The sequence below is a fragment of the Drosophila guanche genome, unplaced genomic scaffold (genome assembly GCF_900245975.1).
Source record: "Drosophila guanche unplaced genomic scaffold, DGUA_6, whole genome shotgun sequence".
Taxonomy (NCBI): domain Eukaryota; kingdom Metazoa; phylum Arthropoda; class Insecta; order Diptera; family Drosophilidae; genus Drosophila; species Drosophila guanche.
This window is the reverse complement of record NW_022995761.1, coordinates 119,581-137,777: the sequence shown is the minus strand read 5'-3', so window position 1 is coordinate 137,777 and position 18,197 is coordinate 119,581. Positions and strand designations below refer to the sequence as shown.

Genomic DNA, 18,197 nt, shown 5'->3' with positions numbered 1-18,197 from the left:
CCTAATTATTCTGCCGAAACAAGTTAAATCGTGAGTTAAGTTTATTTAATTAAAATGTAATTGCTCTTATCTGGTTACATTGAACATTGAACATTGCTCTTTATCTTTTCATTTAAAATTGATATATTTTAGTCATTTTTTTATTTTGCATTACCATTTCCAGCGATGTGGCAGCTCCATTCAAAACAGCTGTTGCACCTCGCTTCTGTATCTGTTCTTGCTAATTTCATAACGCGACTTTAATGGAAAAAAAAGTATAGATCAATGACTTAAAGCCATTGATTTGAGTTGCATCATGTGGTTACGGGTCAATTGCCTCTGTCGGAGTGTAGGGCAGCAGGCGCCTCGACTTCTATATCGTCACATTCGCACGTCCGTGGTTTTGCCGGCGAAAATCTTTGTGGACAGAGAGAATCAGTTCGCCCACAGCATTCTGTCGGAGTCCCTGAAGCCCTATCATATTCTAAGGCCCGTCGACAGTGCCATGCAGGAGGTCAGCTTGTTGGGCTACCTAGAGGCGAACAGGAACCTCAGTCCCGACGCTCTGTACGCAAACTTTCTGGCCATGGTGAAGCACTGTGCGGGAACGAACACCCAGATCAGTGAGCCACAGTTCGATGGGTTCGCCCGCACATACTGCGAGCAGACTCACCATCTGTCCGACGACCAGCTGCTGGGCACACTGCGCGCCCTGGGCCAGCTGCCGACACCGGAATCGACTAAGACGCGGAATTACATGGAGCTGTGGAATACACTGGACATCGAGTGCTGTCGGCGTATAGAGCGCTGGCCCACCGGGCAGCTACTGCTGGTGAGTGATGCCTGGTACCAGCTGGGACTGGCCAGAATCGGGGAGTATGTGTGGCTGGCCCTCAAGAAGCTGGGCCGCAAGCTGAGAAAGCTGCCGCCGGAGCAGCTTGTCCAGTCCATGTTCCTGTGCAACCTGCTGCGGCGCCCTGTCTTCGAGATGTTCGACTTTGAGATGAATCTGGCACGCTGTATCGATCAGATGACGCTCCAGGAACTGGGCGTCATGGCCATGGGCTTCTTTAAGACGCAGACTCAGATCCGGAATCCTGAGCTGCTCAACCAGCTCTTCGATAGACTCACCAAAGAGCTGGACACAGTGGAGGACATCACGATGGTGTCCCTGCTGAAAGTTCTACGCTATAGCAGCAAGCTGCCGCAAGTGGAGCCGCTGAACCGGCTGCTTCGCGACCTGGAGCCGCAGGTGGGGCGCGTCTCCCTGCTGACCTGCCTGCACATGGCTCTGCTCGGCTGCGAGCTGCAGACCTGCGACGACCAACTCATCGAATGCATCCTCAAGCGCTTCGAGCGAGAGCTGGACCAAGCCCGGCTCAAGGACATGGAGCGAATTGGCCTAGTTATGGCCCTGTTCAACCTGGAGAGCGTGTCCGGTGTGGAGAAGCGCCTGGCCGAGCGGCTGCCCGATTTGATGCGCCAACGTGTGGACGAGATCATGCGCTATCCACGCTGCTTCACCAACTGCCTCCACTTCCTCACTATGCGGGGTGTCTACGATGTGGAGCTGCTCGGAGTGGCCCTCGAGCCGCGTTTCCTGCAGCATGCCTACCGCGGGGGCCTGCCCGGTCGGGAGTACTTCCACCTGGATGGCTGCGCCCGCCTCCTGGGCGGAGATGTGTACAAGGGCCACCTCCTCACCGAGCGGCAGATTCAGCAGATGGGCAAGCAGTACACACAGTACATACCCGAACGGGAGGGACGCTTCAAGCTGAACAAGACCGATCGCATTCTGGTGGACATTCGGGACGCGGTCTCCGACCTCTACCGACACCTCAGCTTCAAGCACATTTTGCCCCAGTACGAGCGTTGTGATCTGGTGTTCTGCTATGATCTTCGACAGCAGCGTTCACTGCCCATCGATGCAGACTCTTGTCCTCCGGACTACAGCGGCACAATGCTAACCAGGCGGCATCTGCTGGGTCCTGACAGAGAGCACGATGAGCATCTGGCCACCGTTATCATTGTGGTTGCTGGCTGGAATAATGTGATACGAGACAAGCAGCGGCACACGGGACAGCTGGCAATGAAGGTGAAACAGCTCAAGCAATTGGGCCATCAGCCGGTGGTGGTGAGTGGCTCCAAAATACAATTTCAATTTAAATGTTCCCATGGAAAATGTGAGAAAAAATGAGGGGCAATTTACAGATAAAGTTTTCCGCCTTATCCGATCATTATGCACATTCATAAATCCATAGAGTGCAGGAAAATATGTACATGAAGGCATGGGAATCGTGGATAAAAAGTAAACGTTTTGTGTATCTACTACCAGCGAGCACTTTAGGAATGCTCTGAGTCCTTTATTGGATTAAAATAGTTTGTAACTTTGCTCTCATTTTAATCATAAAAGAAGGCCATGCCTCTGCTCAGTTTTGACTCGTATTTGCGACTATAAAACTTGTAAATGCCGCTCCAAGAACATGGAAGAATTAGAAGAACAGGGAAACAGTATAAGTAACATTTCACTTAAGTGAAGATCATCACAAATAGATAATGAATAAAATAACAACATATTTGTTTACATCTATTGTACATATCTTTATTTACTTAAACTACATATACCATAAAATACTAATACCCATTGGCTTTCCGTAGATGAATTGGAACGAGTGGCGCGAACTGGAAACATTCGCGGATCGACGTGACTTTCTTAAGCGACGCCTGCGCCAGGCGGCCGGGATCTAAGACCAGGATCCGCGGATCAGCAATCCAAACATTCAGAAAATCAACATCGATTGCAAACAGCATGGATATATAGTCAGTCATATGATATCTGAATAATGTACACAGACGGAGGCCACACACACTAAATATATACAAATTATCTAACTAAACGACAAAAAAAAAACGGCGCGTAAGAGTTATGGCAATGAAGACGACAACGATGACGGCGACCGCCCGCGCCACCAGGTGTCGTTAGAGGGTGCCATGAAGCGCTCGCTTGGTGTACTCGTAAACGACAAAGAGTGTGGCCGTGGCCGGTATGGTGCGGAGAACGGAGGGCAGCAGACCGCGGTAGAGTGCCAGGACGCCCTCGTTTTGTACAATCTCACGACCGACGGCGTACATGCTGGCATTGAGGTTCTTCACCTGGATGCGGCTCTTGATTACGTCGGCGGGAAACGTGGAGGTCCACAGACAGACGCCGCCAATGGCGCCCGCCACCATTGTGCGCAATGGTCCGATTTCATCTTTGGTTTGATTGTTCCTGCAGTGATACAAAATGAAAAGGATTAAATGAATGCTGATGGTATCGTTGAACTGTTGTTCCCTTACCTCCGCAGAAATTCTCTGGTGCCTTCGTAGCTGCCAAAGAAGAAGAAATAGCCGGGCATCTCACGCATGAATGTCGAGCTCAAGCCGCGATAGAAGCCGCGCAAGCCTGTGTGTGCCCCGCGTTTAGAGAAGATTAAAGGCATTTAATGGATTATGCGTGGAAAATAAATGCAATGACAAACGCGCGAGAGAGAGAGAGATAGAGAGAGATCGAGAGAGAAGGAGGAAACAGATTGGCACGTGAGGAGGCCATTCCGTTTGTTCACTATTTATGGAAATTACTACGTTACATGGCCGCGTTGCATGCGTACCCGTACCCCCACTCCCGCTCCATGCATCCCGCCATTGATCTTGCAGCTGTCAGCAGAAATGTCGAACGGACGGAGGGACGGATTCAGTAACTTTCCACTTGACAACTGATTGGGGCTGGGGCACCACTCTCAATTATTTGTGCTTATGTATTATCCACAAACTTGCCCTATCTGCCTCTCACTCGCTCTTGTGCTACGTCATTATGCGTGGCATGTACGAAGGCTGAGAATATTTCTTATCAAATATCAAGTAATTCATAATTTGCTGTAGTAAATATTATTCATTCTTTTGACTTTTCTTATTGTTTAAGAACAAATGAAGGCTGACAACTCATTCAGTTTCGATTAGATTTAAGCGATGTGGAGGCATTAATCTCTGCTACTTATCGCATGTTTTGCAATATACTTTAATGAGATTCTAAAAATATAGAAGAGTTTTCGCTTCCTGTTTTATAGACATAATTCCGAAGACAGTTTTTGACTAATATTTTTATGAGATGTGTGCGAAAAAACCCCTGAAAACTCATTTGAAAATCTATTTTAAATGTAGATTTTTGTGTTGCTTTCAACCAACCAATAATGATTTGGAAAATGTTGGAAACACCTAAAAAATATATTCTATTTTGTAATGTTTCTGCCTCTGGGGCTACCTTTGCTAATTGAAAATGACAAAATAAAAAAAAAAAAAGTTTCAAAAACTAACCTTCAAATGGGTTTGTCTGGCAACGCCATAGCAGTGATCTTGTAAAACCATGTGGAGGGGAGTGTCGGGTTCTGTTGTCCATATCGGGCATCGCATTGCGATGCGATAATTATGAATTATGGAGAATAACTTCTAGATTGCTGAAAAACGCCACGCTAAGATAATCTAATCTCGAGTGTTGCCGCGGGACAACAATCATGATACGTGTGGGCTATATGTGGGGGCTGGGTGGCCACCTACCACTTACCTTCCGTGCGCCAAATGTACCGCGTGAGGGACCATGGCGTACGCATATCCTGCGGATGACTGGGCTCGATAAAGTGCTTCATTTCGCGCAAGGCCTGGAGCTTGCATTTGATCAGCTCCGTGGGGCAGAGGGTGAGCGTGGAAAAGCAGGCGGCCAGGGAGCCGGCACAGGCATTTTGGGTGGTCGTCAGCTCGCCGGTCGTCTCTTTGTTGACCATGAAAGCGACAAACTTCTGGCACCCGCCGTAGGCGGCAAATAGCACCGAGTTTTCGGCCACATTGGCCACGACGGCGGGCAGGGAACCCGCATACAGGCCCCGGAATATGCCATCCTTGCGATACGTGCTCACGAAACAGTCGAACATTCCTTTATAGGCCTCCGGGAAGGTCTGCAGCTTCACCTTGACCGTGTCCAGCGGCTGCGAGACATACACCTGTGCGGCCCCGCCTATGTTATGATGGGGGAGAAAGGTCCATTAGTATTATTCGCACTACATTGACAGAACTTTGTGTGTATGCACCCAATGAGCCCGCCAGGAAGTCGATGAGCCCCTCCACGAAGTTGATGTTGTTCCCGGTACCGCCTCCATGCATGTCGAGGCGCCGTACGAATCTTAAGAGTTTGCCGAATATAAAGAGGAGGCCGTCACGAACGGCTTCGAGCGTCGAGAGTGGACTGAGTTTTCTGTTGCTACCGCTGCGCTGCGATTCGCGACGCTCGTTTTCGCTCTGCTCGCTCTCCTCCTCGGCCTCGGCCTCCAGCACCGCCTGCTCATATGCATCGAGCAGTTCGTCGGGGGCCATTATCAGTACGGAGCTGCCCACTCGGCTGGAGCCGACTCGTGGCTGTGTCGCCGGTAACGACGGCGGTTTCTCATGATTTGTGGTTTGCTTTGGCTCTCGCGGTACCCCCATCTGCTTGGATTTCTCTTCGGATGGCGGGGGTAGAAGCGGTGTTGGTGGTGGTTGCGTTGGATTCACATCTTTCTTAATTGTTCGCTTTGACCCCCTGCCCGGCATCCATGATTCGCGTGTTGGTTTCTCTTCTTTGTTTTGGCTCGTTCTCTCTGACATCGTCTCTGGCGGCGTTGGCGTCATGACACTGCTGCCTGCTGCTCTCTTTTCTTGTTATTGTTGTTTATTGGGTTTCGTCATCATCAAACGATCGGCAGTGCTCCGATCGTTAACGCTCTTGCTTTTGCTGCGTCTGTTTTTTTTGTTGCTGGTCGTTGGCTGCTTCTCTTTATTTGTAAACGAACGCTTGGCAGTTTCTCCCTCTGTTAATGTACAGCTTTCTGTTATGTCTACTTTATGAGTGGCGGCGGTTATGTCTAATTTACCTGTGGCTGTTAAGTCCGCTTGTCCAGTGGCGGCTGTTAAGTCCGCTTGTCCAGTGGCGGCTGTTATATCAGTGGCGGCTGTTAAGTCCGCTTGTCCAGTGGCGGCTGTTAATTTACTGGTTACTGTTATATCTGCTTCTTTTGTTGTTGTTACTTCCACTGCTTCAGGAACTGTTACCTCAAATATTCCAGGCGTCACCTTTGGTCGCTGTGTTTCAGCAAATTGTCCCAAATTTCTATATATTTTCAATCGACGTAATTTATCTCGTGTCACCACGTCTGGTTTTTCAACTGACTTTCCAACTTGTGTGGTGCCTGAACGAAATATCGGGGGCACACTTCTCCCGACCCGCAACGTGGTTTGCTTAGCTTCAAAACCTGCTGACCAATCTATGGGATGCTTTGGATACTGTACAACTGACGTGTCCAAGTAACGGGACACTATCGAATCGGACGCCTTTTTGGCGGCTGCTTCTCGTGCTCTCTTTAATTGTTTTGTTTCAGTCGTAGGCACACTGTCTGCTAAAGTAGAAGACGTTAGTTGCGCGGTAAGACACGATATCTGTGACTTTTTCTTATATGCAGCAAAGTCCGTCCCTTCCCGCAGTCCAAGGTCAATCTTTTCAAATGCTCTTAGTTTCCGTGTAGCATCAGGGGCAGAGACTTGCGGTTTTGCAGTGCCACGCACAAAATTAGCAAATGTATTACGTACTTTCGTAGCGGCTGACTTCAGGCCGGCTCTGTCGCGCGCCGTTAGTATACCAGTCGCGATCGCCGTTACGCTCCCGATGGCCACTAGACCCACAAATCCCTCAGTTAGGGCGTCTGCGCGTGTGTGAGTTTCGTTGCGGTCCCAAACTTTGTTATTCCGATTGTACTCGTACTCCAAATCCTTACTCATGTTTGGGAACAACCGAAAATTTTGTGTTGAAATAAATAAATATCAATGATGGATGTGTGACTGAAAAGGCTGCCAAGAGGTGGTCTGACAGGCCTGCTGTCTAGAGTTTAACTATCGAATGAATGCTGCTTATCGAAATACGTTTTTTGGTTGCTTTTTATTAATAATCGATAATTTGATTACTCCATATGTATGTATATATATGTCTGTGTATATATATATAATTCGATCAGCGATTTCTGTGTGTGTGTGTTTGTGTGTGTATATACCATTCACGCTTTCTTATTGTTATCATTATTTGTTTGTTGGTTTGGTTTTTCTTGGCATGTGTGTTGTATATCGTTTCAGATTTTAGATACTTTGTTTTTTGGTTAATGTTTTGTGTGTGTGTTTTGCCTTATCGCACTCTGCGGCTTATAAATTTAATAATTTACATGAAATTATAACTTATTTACTTGCTATCTTTTATACCATATTTCATATACCATTTAGTACATTTATTATTATTATTATTATATATGTGTGTGGTTTATATGTATATGGCTATGTAGCCCCCATTGTCTGACTAGAAACGCTGAAACGCCATTATCCATAATATTTATAATAAAATAGTAGGTAAAAAAAAAAACGAGAGGTCATCATGTATACATGTATATGCCAGTATGTATGTATGTACGCCTATGTATTCACTATCAATATACATATATCATTTATTATTTCCTCCTTTCATTCGCCGAGTTTGCTGGATTTTCGGCTTAACGGGAGTAGGGTACTGGGACTGCATGGGATTGGGTTTTCTGCCGGATCTGCCAACACATTTTGTACTCGTTAATATACGCTTTACTCGTCTCTCATGGTGTAAAAATATTATCATTATCATCATAATTATTATTACTAATATAATTTAATATTCTTTTTGCATGTTTAGCATTTTCCATTTTTCTTTTGGTTTTGTTTTGTTGTTGTTCCTATACAAACTCAGCTGGAAATTTTCTTTTAAAAAAATTCTTTGCTGCAGGCTTTCTGCTGTGTCCATTATGTTTTAGCATTTTCGCTTTACATTTACTGTTAATATATTTATAATATTTATCTTTTATGCTTCCTATACAACTATACATATTTGTGGGTGTGTTTGCCAGCCGTCGAATGGTGAGGAGAATGCCAAATGCCACACACAAAATTTTAAACAGGATCTAAACACTTAAATGGATTGGCACACTTTGAAATTGTAGCTCGAAAAAGGAGATTGATGGGCGTAGAAGTAGAGTTATTGTTGCGCTTCGAATTGAACTACGTGAAATGGAGTCCTCCTTCTAGGTATTGCACTATTGTCCCAGGCAACTCATCGTCATACCACAGTATATACTTAGTTTTCATAGTCTCACCCTTAGTAGTAGGCGGGGAAGGGATGATAGTTTGACGGACTCGAGGCATGATGATTCGCTGAGGGTAGTACGGGCGGCGGTCGTACGCCCGGATGGTAGTTGCTCGATGCCACCTGATGGTAGGCCCCAAAGCTGCGTGCCATGTGACGATTCTGGGCCACTGCCGCCGCCGACTCGCCCAGCAGGCGGGACTGATCGGCGGTGCCCAGCAGACGATTGTTTTGCTCCATCAGCAGATGGGCAGTGGGATCCACCAGCAGGCGATGCTGGTCGGCGGCATTCGAGGCGGCCAGAATGCGATGCTGCTCGACGGTGGAGAGCAGGCGATGGTGCTCTAGGGTATCGCGGCTCTGGTGCTGCATTTGCGTGGAGAGGAACGACCGATTGTTGCCCACGGCCATGTTGGCCGTGTTCGGTGTGAGGTCCAGCGAGGCCATTCGCAGCATGTCGTGATGCGGATGGTTGTACGGCAGCTGTGGCGGCGACGACACAACATAGTTGGCGGTGCGGCTCAGGTCCACGGATGTGGTCTGGTCGTGCTCCTGCTCGCCCAGCTGCTCGCTTAGCATGTTGTGCATGGCAGCCGCCGACTGATGCTGCTGCATGGCCAGCTGGCTGCCGTGTCCGTGCTCCTGCTGGTGCACCACCGATGCACCCGTTGCCTGCTGTGCCTGCGCTTGCGCCTGGGCCTGGGCCTGCTGACTCTGCTCCCGGTCCGACAGTATATCGTAAATGTGATGATGGTAGCGACTGCTTGGCAGCTGGAAGTTGTGGTGATAGTTGCTCGACGCGTTCGAACGCGAACTCATGTCCAGGCCCTGCAGATCGGACAGATCATTGGCCGCACTCGCTGCAGCGGCAGCAGCCGCCGCCGCACTCGCCGCATTGCTGTTGCTGCTCTGGCGATACTCCGCCGGCGAGTCGAGCTCCTGGCTGTTGTACTTCAGGTTGCTGGCCATGCTTTCGTACTTGGAGTACATGAGGTCGATCTGTGACTGGGGGAACTTCATGCGCATGTCCTGGCCGGCGCTGCTAGAAGTACAGAAACAGAGTAATCGTTTTGTTGACAATCAAAGTAGCGAGTAACGAGTAGCGAGAAATGAGTACGAAAATATACTTAAATGAACAAGTAACAAATGTAGTGTACCTGTTTTGTGGCATGATGCTGTTCTCCTCATCACTGGACATTTGATTGTGCCGCGAGAGGTTGTGCCGCTGGCGTTGCTCGTGCTGGTCTTGCTCCTGCACCGCCCGCTTATGGCGCATCATGTCCCCATTGAAGTTGTAGCGCGGTATGCTCGGCGAGGAGGCCGGCGAGATGAGCTCGTGCTCAGGATATGTGCTGCCCACGCTCGACGCGTTGCGCCGCTGTGGCTGCAGGGCGGGCAGCGGGGACGAGGCCGACATGCTGTTGGCTCCACCCCCAGAACCCCCACCGCCACCACCACCTCCGCCGCCTCCACCGACGGCACTGGAGCTGCCTGCTGGCGTGCTATTGGATCCTGGACCCCCCGCACCATTGCCTGAGCCGAACATTCCACCATAGTCGCGGCCCGGCGAGATGGGCGGCGGCGAGGGCGGCGTGCGGTGGTGCGACGAAGAGAAGCCATCGGAATCGGGATGATGTGGTCGCGGTGTACTGCCCGCATCCACATCCACATCGTTCTGGTTCTGGTTGCTCTGCGGATTGGTCGGCGTCGAGGCGCTGGGCGAGATGTTGCACGCACCCTGGAACATGGGCAGCGGCGGTATTTGCATGGGGAAGCTGCCCAGATTCTTCATCATCTTCAGCTCATTCTCCAGGTTATCCATGGCGCCTCCAATGCCCGTTCCATTGGCCGCACTCGATGAGCCTCCACTGCTGCCACCGCCCCCGCCACCGCCAGCTCCTACGACTCCGCCGGCAGCGCTGCCAGCGCCAAAGCGTTGCGCCTCGGCATCCACATGGGCGCTCATGGGACTGTCGCTATTGATGTGATTATCGGTGGGTACCTGATCGGGAGAATGGATTGCAAATATTACACAATTCAATTAACAATCAATAAAGTTTGATATTTTTGAAGACAAATCTAGTGCAGCTTTTGCTATTGGAATGTATTCAGCCAACGCTCTCATTTTCTTTGTTGAGACTTCGTTGTCGTCTCACGTTTAGATAATTTGTACAAATTGCTCCTGTATATAGGCAGGTTATTGCCCACAAATGGTAGAACATTTCGACTATCCATTCTATCGACACGAATTCAAAATTCTGTAAAAGTTCGTAGATTTTTCTGTACAATCCCCAAGATCTTGTGGATATCAATGGAGATTGTGGCATGTATTCCACTCCATAAGAGAGTGAAAGTAGTCCCAATTGCGGACTCATGGGGACCCATGCCCCGTGCGGTTGTTTTGCTGCCAAAACTCTTGCTGGCCCTGTACATATTTGCTAGAGAATTTTAAAAGAAAAATCACCTTCAGGTCGCTGCTCTCGCTGTCAATCATATTGCCGACGGAATTGAGGGCCGCCTCCACCAGCATGCTGGCGGACGAGGAGCCTCCGCCCACGCCCACACCGGCTCCGGTCAGTCTTGCGTTCGCATTGTTATAGAAGGAGCTCATGAAGGACTGCGGATGCGTCAGGGAGTTCATTTGCATTTGGCCGGGTCCGTCGTTGGAGGATGTTACCGAACCGCCGCCAGTGGCCGGTCCCGTGGGTGTATGTCCGCCACTGGGTACGCCACCGCCACCGCCGCCGCCGCCGCCTCCTGGGCCACCTGGTCCTCCGCTTGCACCACCATTGGCTGCCGCATTGTGATGGTACTGGGACATGGCCGCTGCTGCAGCGGCTGCCGCGGCTGCATTGTTGTTGGCCGACTCGACGACATCCAGGAAGGAGCTGTTCTCATCCTCCTCCCGACTGTGGGCGCTGTGCTGCTGCTGGTGCTGATGCTGGTGGGCGTGCGCGTGGGCATGGGCATGGGCGTGGGCGTGACTAGCGCTGGCCGTACTCATGAGGCGGGCGAGGAAGTCACGGTTCTGGCCAAGCAGCTTGCTGTGCTCATCCACGGCGCTGGGTGGCACCGCAAAGCCCAGGTCCTGGCCGGCGCCAGCGTTGCCGGGCAGACCGTTTCCCGAGCCCGGGCCTGAGTCGTTGCCGGCCACGTCGCTGGCCACATCGCCCAGATGGCGATCATCGGCACCGATCCACTTCTTGCTGCCCTTGGTGACGACTAGATTCTGGCCAAGGGCCACCGCGTTCATGGCCGCCGCATGGCGGTACGAGGCACTGGGATCCCCACCGTGGGGCTGCTGCTGCTGCTGGCCCCCTGCCCCCTGCTGGGAGTGCTGGTGGCTGTGGGCGTGGCTGTGGGCATGGGCATGGGCATGATGCGGATGGGCGTGCGCATGGGAGTGGGAATGGGAGTGAGGATGCGGATGGGAGTGTGACTGCGAGTGTGAGTGCGGATGCGAGCCGTGTGGATGGCCGTGCTGCTGGTGTGGATGGCTACCGCTGGCAGGATGATTGGCCGAACTGCCATCGTCCTCCTCCTCGTCGTCGTCATCCTCATCGTCCATGCCCACGCCCACACCAACGCCGACGCCCATGTGGCCGACCATCATGTGACCCAGCTTGGCGGGATCATCGCCGGCTCCGGCCATGGCCGAAACAGCCGCTGCGGCCGCCACCACCTGCTGCACCTGCTGTTGGGCACTTAACCGCTGGGCGGTGGTCGTCAGGAAGGACTCGACCAGGCTGAGTTGTGCGTTCTGCTTGCGACGCACCTGCTCGAGGCGCACCTGTTCCGCCTCCTCGTCATCGTCGGGATCGGTGCCATGCAGCTGTTGCTGCTGCGGCTGCTGCTGGTGAGGCAGCGAGTGGGCATGCAGGTGGTGAGGATGATACTGTGGCGGCGGCTGTTGCTGCTGTTGCTGTTGCTGCTGCTGGTGGGAGGACTGTTCGTGATGCAATTGCGACTGCTGCTGCTGTTGGTGCTGCTGCTGCTGCTGCAGTGGTTGGTGTTGCAGTGAGGCCTGTTGCTGCAGCGGCTGATGGTGCAGTTGCTGCTGCTGTTGCTCGTGCTGTTGCTGCTGCTGTTGGTGCTGTTGCAGCTGTTGCTGCTGCTGATGCAGCTGCGCCTGCTGCTGCTGGAGGGCCGCCTGTTGCTGCTGCTGCTGCTGTTGGGCGGTTGTGGAATTGGCTGGCTCCTTCTTGCGCTTTCGCTTGCGGCCAGCGCCAACGGGTGGGAGCGAGACGCCGGCCGAGGGCTGGGCAACCGGCACTGGGACTGCCACCACGGGCACCTTCTCACCGAAAATGCTGGAAATCTTGGAGCTGAGCAGCGAGAGATTCGGCTCGTTGCGGCACAGATCCTTGATCGATTTGCCGCTCTTCTTGATGGCCTCGAAGATGTTGTCATCGCTAAACTCCGTGTCGCTCTGCATTGAGCTGCTGAGCATCGAGTTCTGGTCCTCAAGGCTCTTGCGCCGCCTCCGCGGTGCTTGCTCTGTGGAGGAGGAGGAGGAGACGACAGCTGCATTAGGCAGCTGTGACTCCGGCGGCGGCGGCTGCTGCGGCTTACCCAGAAAGTCCACTTTCATACCGCCGGAATAGGCATCGAACGTGTAGGCCACACTCCGCTCAATCTTTGGCATCTGCTCCTGCGTGTAGTTGTGCACCTTCTTGTAATGGAACTGCAGGCACTGTTTGGTGGTGAATGCCGCATTGCATTCGGGCTCCGCACATCTACAAAAAGGGGTAAGGACAATGATGAGTAAAGGATGCGATGGGATGGAATGGAATGGCATGGCTGACTCACTTGAATGGACGCACACCGGAGTGGGTCAGCATATGGATCTTGAGATTACTGCGATTCTGGAAGAGTTTCTGACAGCGTGGACAGCTCACGACGGTGGAGTTGCGGCTGTGCACCTCCTTCGAGTGACGCTGCAGTGCCGCACGCGATCCTAGAAGTTTTGAACATAATTTACACTGAAAATCTCGTAAAACTTCAGCCATATCTAAAATGAAATTGTATGAAGAAAATGAAATTTTCGGATTGTGGTGATTTTGAAAGAAACTTAGTGAATTAATTTAATTATACACAACAAATCCGGAAAACCAGAAACCAGAACCCAACGAACGAACAAAAAGCTAAAACACATAAGACACGGATCAGAGGGGTGTGGGGTGGGGTGGTTGTTGGTGGGCATATATTGTGTCCATGAATCATAATACTTTGGACAACTCAAATGCAAAAACTATATTATTTTACCACATGTAACAACCAATATTAACTGAAAATATGAAGGCCAAATGAATGAACAGAATCAAGGCAAAAATCATTCACTAAAAGCGTCTTACACAATGCAGTTTACAATCGAGAATACAAGACGGGGTCGGGTTTAAAAATCGTCGATAAATGGTTCCAACTGAAGGACTGAAGGATGTGGAAAATTGTGACTATTTTGTGTCAATTTATTTATTCATTTTTGAGGCTGCAGGTATGAGTATTCTTTTTTTTTTTCAGACCTTTAGCCACAACAGTTGGAATTTGTTAGTGTGTTCTTGGCATACGTTATAAGTACATAAATTGATGAATCAACTAATCAAACAAACAAAGAAAACACTGGATCTAAACACAAAACACAAAACACAAATTAAAATCAAAAGAGAAGATAAGTTGTACATATTTCGACCAATTTAGGCGTTTTACAACTCAAGAAAAATGAAGGCAAAATTAAAAGAGTGATGAGCGATCGCAGATGCTTATGCTTGGTGTTATATTAAATGTATCTGTAAGCTGTATCTATATTGGTTTAGTATCTTTCTGGATGTTGTATTGATGTATCTCTATCTGTGTTGTGTACGTGTGTGTTTGGCTGGGGGTTGGCATTGCTTATACAAAGTTAAACTGTTACAGTTTTCAAATGGTTAGTTTTTTACAGCTAAGCGATTGGTTACGCTATTAGTAGTTACATACGATACTGTTGTGGGTGTGTGTTTGTGATTTACGATACTATAATAAAGGTACGAATACTGACTGATGTCTAGATATGCAGAAGCAGTTTGTACGATGTGAGTTCAATGCGAGCTTACGATAACGTACATACGATACATACAATAGTTACGATACACAATGTTGCAAATATGTGATACGATACGATATATGAGCTTTCGAACACGGTTGCCAGCTGCTCCACAAACTAAAGCAAACAAAATATACAAAAATAATTCAACTGCACTCGTTGAGCGCACTCGCTAGGCGCGAGCTTTTGTAACCCACAAACTCAAGCACCGAAAATTGTATTTGAAATTTGCCAGCAACAACATAAAAACCAACATTCAATGAGCATTTACAAATAAAATCAAGGTATAACCAATGGGCACACTCGTTGGGCATACTCGTTACTCTGGCTGCAACCGTGCTGGCAAGCTGAACACACTAGACTTGCAGATCTGTTTTATTTTTATTTGCTATTTGTATTTGGCATGACACACTAGCACTCACTATGCGTACTCTATATATTACGATACGCTTACGATACGACTACGTTACAATCACAGTTACGATTATCACATTGGGCTTGGCTGGTGGGGGGTTCAGGTGTTCGATCGGGCATCGATCTGGCACTCTATTACTTACCACTGTGCATGCGCTTGATATGCGCCTTGAGCTTTTGTGGCTGACAGAACTTGCGGCCACAGAAATCGCAGACGGGACGCGATCGATTCGGATTGGAGGCACAGCCATAGGTGCGATGCATCTCCAGGTAGTTGAGGCGCAGAAAGAACTTGTTGCAAAACTGACACTGATAGGCACCCTTGCCGTCATGCTTCTCTGCGGCATGCTTCATAATGTTGTCCTTGCCCAGCACAGCCTCGCCGCACACCTTGCAGTGATACTTTCGGATGGTGAGGCTCATCGATGGATCATGAAAGACAGAGCAGTGGGTGCGATAGTAGAGCGGATGCTCGAACTTCAGGTTGCAACCGCCGCAGTCTGTGGCAAGCGAAACGAATGGGAACGAATTAAAGATTTGCAAAGGAGGATCAAGGTTATCGTTCGGGGATCGATACTTACTGATCTTCTCCGTGTGCTTCTTGCGCCACATAGTGTTGCAGTCGTCGCTCCAGTAGAGCAGCTCCATGCCGTTCCGCAGATCGCGACAGCTGACAAAGTACGCCTGCTGATCGATGGACACGAGATTCACATTGCGATCGTCGTAGCAGGGTGCGGGCCGTATGAAGCGCAGCCAGTTGGAGGCATTGGGATTGTCGCAGCACAGAAGGTACGACTTGTCCGCTCCGGCCTCGCACATCTCGAATATCCACCTCATGTCACTGCCCTCGCGCACCTCGCCCGTCTGCACCGGCTGCCCGATGAGCGGCCCCAGCTTGGTGTACGCTCGGACCTCGGTGCGGGCAAAGACCCCAGTGACATTTGGCTCGACGTTGTGCAGCTCAAACTCGGCGGGCACCGATGCCTCTGCGAAGGTTATTAGCGGCTTGGTCTCCAGCTCTGACAGCTGCGACGACTCGTCCATGTCCATGTCCTCCATGTCATCCTCATCGTCGTCGTGACGCGGACCACGGCCCCGCTTCGCCTGGCGGTGCGCGTCCGCCTTCAGCTTGGCCAGCGCCTCCAGATTCCGGCGCTCGATCCACTCGGCCAGATCGACGGCATCCGTCACATTGCCGCAGGCATTGCGCAGCGGACACAGCTTGTGGTCGTGCGTGATGGAGCACTCGCGGCAGGATTGCTGCGACCGGAATGCAATATCATGCTCGTCCTCCTCCTCCACAAAGTTTTGCTCCATTTTCATTTCGCGTGCCAACGCCTCCTCGTCCAGCTCCTCATCATCGTCGTCCTCCTCCTCGTTGACGACCGTTCCGCCCGTTGCCGACTCATCCTCCGGTTCGTCGTAGCTGGAATTTGGTGGCATCATTGCGGCCGCAGCGGCTGCTGCTGCCGCCGCTGCTGCTGCCTTTGCGGCTTGCGACTTCTTGCCACCGCCATGGCTCTTGGAGCGCACATGGAAGTTGCCTATTTGCCCGTTGCTGGCTGCGGTGCCGTCCACAGCATCTGCACCCGTCTTGGCTGTCACTTCCACGCCTCCGGCGACGCCCAAGGGTATGGCCATGCCGGCACCCATCAGATGTGGATGCTGCTGATGTGGATGCGAATGCGAATGCTCCTCCTCGTCATCCTCTTCACTGCCCGCTGCTGCTGCTGCCGCCGCGGCCGCAGCTGCCGCCGCTGCGGCTTTCTTCAGGCAGAGGGCGCTGGGCAGGGATGCCGGCTCCTTGCCGCCAGCACTGGCGCTCGCCTCCAGCTCGCTCTTTATCTTCTCGGCGATGCGGCAGTCGAGGACCTCGGGAAGGGCCGAGGAGTTGGCGGCAGCCGCAGCCGCCGCTGCTGCCGCCGCTGCAGCTGCTCCGGCCTTCAAGGCGGCCGCCGCTGCCTTGGCCTCCTGCTTCTTGGACTTGGCATAGCCACTGTGATAGCCACCAGCTGCTGCCGATCCTGGTGCAGTTCCTGCTCCCCCTTTGGTTGCTTTACCGCCCGCATATCCATTCAGCGAGTCCGTGGAGAACTGCACCCGCTTCTTGTAGCGCTTACGTTGCGGCGGTGTGGGCGTTACCATAGCCACAGAGGTCGCCGAGGCAGAGTCACCATTCCCATTGCCATTCCCTGTGCCATTCATCGACGTGGACTCTGGGGGCAGCGCAAAGTCCTTGACACTGAGATTCGGTTCCAGCTTAAAATTGCCATCGAAACCCTTGGTGGGCGTGGGAGCCGGCGAAGGCGGTGGCAGGCTGCGAAAGAAAGTGAAGAAAGTGTAGAGTTTAGATGAAGTTTGTGAGGATAAGCAACAAAGGATGAAGGTTCCACTATCAAATTGAATTTAAGGCTGCCACCTGGCAGAGGTTCCTGCTCGAACCGTGTGAAGCCCCACAGCGATGACTCTGCCACATAGTTACCTTTAGCCATACGCACAGTTATCTTTGTGTACTTTGAATCTGGCCCTGGCCATGTGGCACGTTCCAAGCCATGCGTTCGCTGGTCCACGCCCCAAGCTTCTACCCCAATGCCACCCACTCGGTGTCCAAGTCCCCCCCGCCTGGCCGTTGTTGTTGTCGTCGCCTTTTGCTTGTAATTAATTTCTCGCTTGCTTTTTGTTCGCCATCCGCGTGACGATTGACGGTGGGGAGCGGATGGCAGTGTCGTCGTGTCCTGTTGAACCAACGTCAATATGGACCAGCATTATGTGTCCCATATTGACGCAAAAAAGCATTGAGAATTCCTGGAATAAATATCTAAGCCCTCGGCAATACGCATCAGAATAATAGCCATGCCAGCAGGGCCACAAGTTTTCTTCAGAAATAGCTTTAGACATCGCCTTGATCGCGTGTTCTGCGTATTTATGCTGCAAGGGAGGCTAAAGGATGAATCCCAGCAGCAGCAGCGGCAGTTGTCCGTCTTTTATCTATGTCCAAGGTGATATTTTACTCCTGGGTGGGTCAAGCTGAAATCTATCTAAATGTGTGCATAAAATATTGTATCTGTGAGCCACTTTAAGTCCTTCAGCCATTTGTCATTTGCCTGTTGCCTAAACATCCCTGACATCCCTGACATCCCTTTTGCAGTTGTGCATCCTCCCTTTGTGAGTGGTTGTGTTCCCCCCCTGAGCGAAATTCAATAGGTATCTCTGGTAATGCATCTCTCTCTCTTTGAGCAACTAGTTGCTGATGATGTTGGTCAGTTGTCAAGGATATGCCTGTGCAACCTTAAAAGTCGAGACACTAGCCCCGAGCGGAACGAAACTTCAAACTGCAAATCAAGATGCAATTTTGAATGGTCAAAGTGGCAGTACAACAACCACCCCCCCCCCCCCCCCCCCCCCCCACCCCCCCCTGACAGAAACCCAACCCCCTCCACATACAACAACAATCTGCCACACCTCCATCTCCCCCGCACTCCCACCCCCCCCAGGCGTCGAAGATGGCGA

The 18,197-nt window shown here is 51.0% G+C and overlaps 3 protein-coding genes across 6 annotated transcripts in view; 1 reads left to right on the top strand and 2 right to left on the bottom strand.

The window, feature by feature from the left end:
- The first annotated feature begins 198 nt into the window (after positions 1-198).
- LOC117590887 (FAST kinase domain-containing protein 5, mitochondrial) lies at positions 199-2,880 on the top strand. The gene is made up of 2 exons (XM_034283919.1): positions 199-2,113; positions 2,638-2,880. The coding sequence occupies exons 1-2, from the start codon at positions 296-298 to the stop codon at positions 2,725-2,727; spliced, it is 1,908 nt and encodes a 635-aa protein (XP_034139810.1). The 5' UTR covers positions 199-295; the 3' UTR covers positions 2,728-2,880.
- Positions 2,556-6,902, bottom strand: LOC117590888 (mitochondrial ornithine transporter 1). Of its 2 annotated transcripts, XM_034283920.1 has the most exons (5): positions 5,919-6,005; positions 5,100-5,855; positions 4,580-5,026; positions 3,319-3,424; positions 2,556-3,250 (listed from the first exon to the last, which is right to left on the bottom strand). In XM_034283920.1, exons 2-5 carry the CDS (start codon positions 5,674-5,676, stop codon positions 2,959-2,961), a joined length of 1,422 nt encoding a protein of 473 aa, XP_034139811.1. In that variant the 5' UTR covers positions 5,677-5,855; positions 5,919-6,005; the 3' UTR covers positions 2,556-2,958. The 2 variants fall into 2 exon arrangements, with proteins under 2 accessions (XP_034139811.1, XP_034139812.1); XM_034283921.1 differs by lacking the exons at positions 2,556-3,250; positions 3,319-3,424; positions 4,580-5,026 and having other exon boundaries at positions 5,462-5,873; positions 5,919-6,902.
- Positions 6,903-7,829: 927 nt separating this feature from the next.
- The window catches only part of LOC117590886, an 18,354-nt gene continuing 7,986 nt past the window's right edge, over positions 7,830-18,197 (bottom strand). Inside the window, exons 2-8 of one of the 3 annotated variants that reach the window (XM_034283916.1) lie at positions 15,269-17,004; positions 14,831-15,187; positions 13,004-13,205; positions 12,767-12,930; positions 10,659-12,691; positions 9,352-10,196; positions 7,830-9,236 (exon numbers count right to left, since the gene is read on the bottom strand). In XM_034283916.1, the coding sequence (XP_034139807.1) occupies positions 8,207-9,236; positions 9,352-10,196; positions 10,659-12,691; positions 12,767-12,930; positions 13,004-13,205; positions 14,831-15,187; positions 15,269-17,004 (6,367 nt within the window). In that variant the 3' untranslated portion in view covers positions 7,830-8,206. The remainder of the gene's footprint in view (positions 9,237-9,351; positions 10,197-10,658; positions 12,692-12,766; positions 12,931-13,003; positions 13,206-14,830; positions 15,188-15,268; positions 17,005-18,197) is intronic. The other 2 variants (XM_034283917.1, XM_034283918.1) reach the window with 2 other exon arrangements.

Bases quoted from the DNA above. Each gene is read 5' to 3' on its own strand.
- LOC117590887 (XM_034283919.1), top strand. From the start codon at position 296: ATGTGGTTACGGGTCAATTGCCTCTGTCGGAGTGTAGGGCAGCAGGCG. The intron at 2,114-2,637 runs GTGAGTGGCTCC...GGCTTTCCGTAG, and splicing joins TGGGCCATCAGCCGGTGGTG to ATGAATTGGAACGAGTGGCG.
- LOC117590888 (XM_034283920.1), bottom strand. From the start codon at position 5,676: ATGACGCCAACGCCGCCAGAGACGATGTCAGAGAGAACGAGCCAAAAC. The intron at 3,425-4,579 runs GTAAGTGGTAGG...GGGCACACACAG, and splicing joins GTACATTTGGCGCACGGAAG to GCTTGCGCGGCTTCTATCGC. The intron at 3,251-3,318 runs GTAAGGGAACAA...GTATCACTGCAG, and splicing joins ACCAGAGAATTTCTGCGGAG to GAACAATCAAACCAAAGATG.